Below are 5223 nucleotides of genomic sequence, written 5' to 3'. Positions count from 1 at the left end.
TTAATTAGAAGCACCACAAATTAAAATTGTCATGTTATAGGGACTACTGAACAGACATTTAGAAGTTGATTTCAAAATGCAAAGTATTTAAAATAAAAAGTAAAATAAAGCTGTGTAAACACTTGCATTTTTACAACACTATAAGTGTGTCCCATCAGGTAATGAAAAGTTCTACACACACTTGTGGTCTTCATGCTCACTTGAACACTTGGGCCAAATACAGGAAATACATCATATAAGTAGTCAAGTGGTCAAGTTCAAAGACCGCAAGTGTGGGTATTTGGACAAGGCTGTAGTTTGGAATTCGCCCTTGAAGTGTGGATCCCTGCACACGCTAATATTGCCCACAATCCATTACGCTTTGGCGAAGGATTCGGTTCAGAACTACAAACACGCATAAAAAGCGCTAAAAACTACAAACATGGCGGATGTGCGCGCCCGACACATATAAAGGCGTTTAAGTTAGGCTACTAATAATCAGCATTTAACCTGGTAAAAATATTTATTTAATGTTATCTGTGTTATATTTCATCTGCAACAACAATGTGAACGTTTTTAAACACCCATTTGGCCATTCACTTTTAAATGCATCAAGCAAAAAAAAAAATATATATATGAGCAGAATTCTCCGCATAAAGAGCCACGGCTCACAGATCAACAAGCCAAGCAATATGGTAGGAAGTTAAATTAAATTAATGGAGGATGTTTACTGTGACAAGATGATTGGTACAGTGACAGGGTGGTCCGTTACAGTCGCACTTGTATGTCCCAAAGCTTGCCTACTCTTCTACTACACACTCAAAGGTGTGTACTTTTTCCTCACCAAACAGCTGGGACGCAGTGTGGCGTGTGGCTCTCTAGCGCTCAGCGCCGCTGCGGTCAGTGCAGGAACTACGCGAGCGCCGCTCTGGGAAGAGCACAGCTGTCACAGCGTGCAGGAGGACACTTAACAAGCGCAGAGCTGCCAACGGATCTCATCTGTTCGCCAGGTATGCCAAAATATTTAGTTCTAGATAGGAAAGACCCTATATTCGCATTTTAACAACCCACATTCACGTGATTTGCAGGAGTGTTCGTGTGTAGCGCGAAACGTATGGTTTTGTTAGTGTGCTTAGCATGCTAGCTGGCTAACCATATGGTGTGGTCTTCACTAACCAATCTAGGTGAACCCTTAAAGTATGCGAGGTTTTACATATAAAACATTTCGTTTTTAGCGTCTTTTTAAAGTCGGGATTATCGACATGCCTCGATGGTGTGGTGTGAAATAGTGCTAACTGTCGAGCTAATGGGCTAACGAGCCTAAATGGGCTTTAACAGCTAGCTCATAAACAGCTTACATTGAACATTAAAACTCGCTTTTACTGTATACTAGCATATTATTATTTATTTAAAAAGTATAAAATGCAAAAATACTGCAGTAGCTGTTAACTGGAGACATTATTCTCCTGTAATATGGAGCAGCTTTTGTGTCTTCTGATCACTCTGTGATTTCTGGATCAAGCAACAACATCAGCTGCCTGACATTGTTATTGTTTTAAACAAAGCCAGAGGCAGAACAGGGTGTACATTAAGTGTAAAACCTCATTTCCTCTCCATAGGAGCCACAGTCCTGGTGAAGTTTTATCGGACAGAATTTTATCAGCACAATAAATGATGTGGAGTTTGGTTTGTTGCTAGATAACTGGCATTGACTTTATCTGTGTGACTCATAACTCCTTCAGTCTCTGTGTGTTGTTGACATAAGTTTGTCTTCCATCCAACAGCATGGCTCGTGGACACCAGAAAATCCAGTCTCAGCAGAAAAACGCCAAGAAGCAGGCAGAGATCAAGAAATCCAAAGGCCACGACCAGAAGACCGCGGCGAAAGTGGCGCTGGTGTTCACATGTGGCGTCTGCAGGGTCAGTGGCTATTATAGCCGTTATTTTTACCCCAACAGATCATCCTTAGAGGTTCTTTTCAACCAAGTTTAAATTCCCACTTATGACAGATTGCACTTTTTATGCTTTTTGAACTTAATTGTATACACTGAACACAGCCCAAAGAGAAGAACCCATGTTTTCCATGCATGCTGTCGATACAAAGCTGATTTTATATGTGGGTGTGTGTAGACAATGAATGTGTTGGGAAATTACGTTCTCAAGCTGCAACTTGTTTCTGACTATGAGAGTTATTTACTGTAGGTAACAAATCTGACTTGTCAGTACACCTTCTACCAATTACCAGTAACTGAGAGCCACTCATAAGATTCATGGGCTTAAAGCTGGGCGTACACGGTGCGAATTCTGACGGTCGGAGGATTGTATGTCCACGCACACGTCACGAGTGAGTTTATCTGAAAATCATACGGACGCAGTGGTATACGACACGATTTTACGACCTGCCGAATTCCGAAGCAATAGCATGAAGTTCTCTGATGTAATGACATGTATTGAACGGAGTTGAGTTGAGAGAAGGGCAGTGTATAATAAACTGTGTAACCTATATGTAGTACATTTAAATAAAACCGCTCTCACTCTCTCTCTCTCTTTCATAACTGTATAATACTGATACGAGACATACGGGTTCTTTTTCAGCACTGGGAAACTGGGATGTCTGATCACCCCGTGTGTGTGTGAATTATAAAGCCTAGTTACACGCTATAGCTAACAAAAAGCAGCTACCTATACGTGCTACATCTCACCTGATAACTGTAGCTCTTGAGCGATCCGCTGTAAAATATCATCTCAGACGACTCATGGTACACACTGCATGACATTATACAGCGCTCGCTGCTTCTGCCAAAGTTCAGCGAGACCTCTCTCGTTTTCATGAAAGAATATGAGCAATACCTTTCATTGATCCAACTGTCTAAGAACAAAAAAGCTTTAAAAACTTTATCTGTTTGTAAATCTTTTCCTATCTTTAATGACATGTAAGTCTGAAATAGTTTTTTTTTTTTTTCAGTTTGTAATGTATTAACCACCCCCTTTTTCTTTTATTTATTTTGTTGTCATTGTCTATCACTTTTATTTGTTGATCGTTGTATTACTGTTTGTATACTGTTTTTGAACGTTAATAAAAAAAAAAATGTCAGTGAGTTTGTCTTCCTTTTCAATAGTCCAAATTCACCATGGCGCTGCCATCGTCCTTCTTCTCTGGTTTTCCTGAGCTCCTGATTGGTCAACTTCAGATAGATCGACAAATCGGCTCGTTCAACTGCGCACACCTCACGAATTCAAGCCGACAGCTCCCGAACTTTATTGACATGCAAATCATCGGGAGCACGTGAGGTGTGCAATTAATCGCATGCGATTGTCAAGCGCATCTCGTCAGTAAAGCCGGTCCCGTGATTAGTAGTAAATCTCCATCACCTGCTTTCAGATGGAGCGGCATTCACCACACAGAGCCGTAGTTCACTGAAAATTAGGCAATACGAGATGCACATGACAATCACATGCGATTAATTGCACAGCCCTAGGGCTCGGCTCGGCTCGTAAATCACTCTCACACGATGCGAGCCACGGCCATATGAGCATCAACGATTTCCACGCGATTTCTCCCGATGGGAAAAAATCGCGTACGAGCTCATACGACAGCAAAAATCGCACCGTGTACGCCCAGCTTAAGGGGACATCGGATGCCCATTTTCCACAAGTTGGTATGATTCTTTAGGGTGTTCATGAAATGTCTGTAACATACTCTGGTTAAAATTCATCAGTGGTCGTGTAAAACAACACCCTTTTTCCCTTGTCAAAAACAGCTCTGTTCACAGCGAGCCGTTTCGGTGCATGTCTCTTTAAATGATAATGAGCTACTGCTCACCCTGCCCCTCTCTTCCGTTTTTTGTGTATTTGGTGGTGTGTTACCGTCAAAAACAAAACTAATCCACTGCGTCCTCAGTGGCTCTGAGGTTGGGAGAAAATGAAGACTCTTATGTTCTACTTTTACATCCAACTACAAAACACCTGCATTGCTTTTGAGACATTTCTGTCGCTACAGCTGCTCGAGCGCGGAGAAAACAGCGGACAGCGTACAACTGGCTGAGACGGAGATATGCTAATATGGGACAGTCCCTCAGCGGCCGTGGGCGGGGCCTGAGCAGTATGACGTCATAATGCTCAGAAAATCAAAACAGCTTGATAATTGAGACTGTTTAGGTTTTTTGGGGATTTAAAGAAAAAGGAGTGAATGGATTCTTATATATCATTGTAGGGTGGTTGTGTCCACACACTGCATTTATATGCAAACTGTTTGCATATAAATGCAGTGTGTGGACACAACCACCCTACAATGTTTGAAACACCATGAAAAAGTGAATTTTGATCGCTGTCCCCTTTAAAGTCAGCATGAAATGATGTTGCCAACCCATTTTACTTGCGCAGTGTGTCAGATGGTATGACGTATGTACAGAGCAACAGTGGAGAAGTACCAAAATAACTATATTAAAGCAACTGTATGTAGTTTTGAAACAGAAGCCATTCACATTATTAGAAGTCTGTGATTTTGAAACTGATATTTCAAGGTAAAAAAAAAAAAAAGCCTTGGTCACACGTCAAACGTCCATGGTGTAGTGATGTATGAAGCACAGCTCACAAAGAAGTTATCAAAGCAAGCAGCTTTCTGTTGGTTAATGCGGCGAATCTACATGACCAGCTTGAACCCACTGTGAAATCTGTGGGGGGAAATCTCTCGCAAAATTCCCCATTATGTGGGTTCCTATTGAAATAATTGGAGTTCTTCTGCAAAAATTGGCAGCGCCTTTATAATAAATGTATTTAGGGCTGCACATTAATGACTTAGCGAATAATCGTTCTTATTTTAACTATAATCACAGTTATTATTTAGGATTTTCCTCATTTGAGAATTTTTTTCTTTGTTGCATCAGAATTATTGCACTGTAACGGAAGCACAAATCAAGAGACCGTCAGCTCATATGCAGGGTTTATTTTACCTCATCTAGTTTCCTGATTTATTATATTTGGCATATATACAATAACACTCTCTTTACATTATAAAAAAAATGGTAAAACCTTAAAGGGATAGTTCACCCAAAAATGAAAATGTGAAATAACATTACAAATACAACACATTACTCACTCTATTGACAGCGTGCCTTTGGGTCCCTCTGGCCTTGGATGTCGCCTCCAGTTTATACGTGGCAAGCTAAACGCAACGTGCAAAACGCTGCGGCTCAACAGCGGAGAAAAGTCTGGATCTTCAGTCAGGCAGGTGTGTGGTGGGAC

At 41.1% G+C, this 5223-nt stretch overlaps 1 protein-coding gene across 1 annotated transcript in view; it reads left to right on the top strand.

Moving 5' to 3' along the window:
- The first annotated feature begins 824 nt into the window (after positions 1-824).
- The window catches only part of LOC107698658 (zinc finger protein 706-like), a 6860-nt gene continuing 2461 nt past the window's right edge, over positions 825-5223 (top strand). The window contains exons 1-2 of the mRNA XM_016499731.1: positions 825-989; positions 1764-1899. Coding sequence (XP_016355217.1) covers positions 1765-1899 — 135 coding nt within the window. The 5' untranslated portion in view covers positions 825-989; position 1764. The remainder of the gene's footprint in view (positions 990-1763; positions 1900-5223) is intronic.

This window comes from Sinocyclocheilus anshuiensis, unplaced genomic scaffold (assembly GCF_001515605.1).
Source record: "Sinocyclocheilus anshuiensis isolate Anshui unplaced genomic scaffold, SAMN03320099.WGS_v1.1 scaffold150, whole genome shotgun sequence".
Taxonomy (NCBI): Eukaryota; Metazoa; Chordata; class Actinopteri; order Cypriniformes; family Cyprinidae; genus Sinocyclocheilus; species Sinocyclocheilus anshuiensis.
The sequence above is the reverse complement of the archived record's forward strand: the minus strand, read 5'-3'. Positions and strand labels throughout refer to the sequence as shown.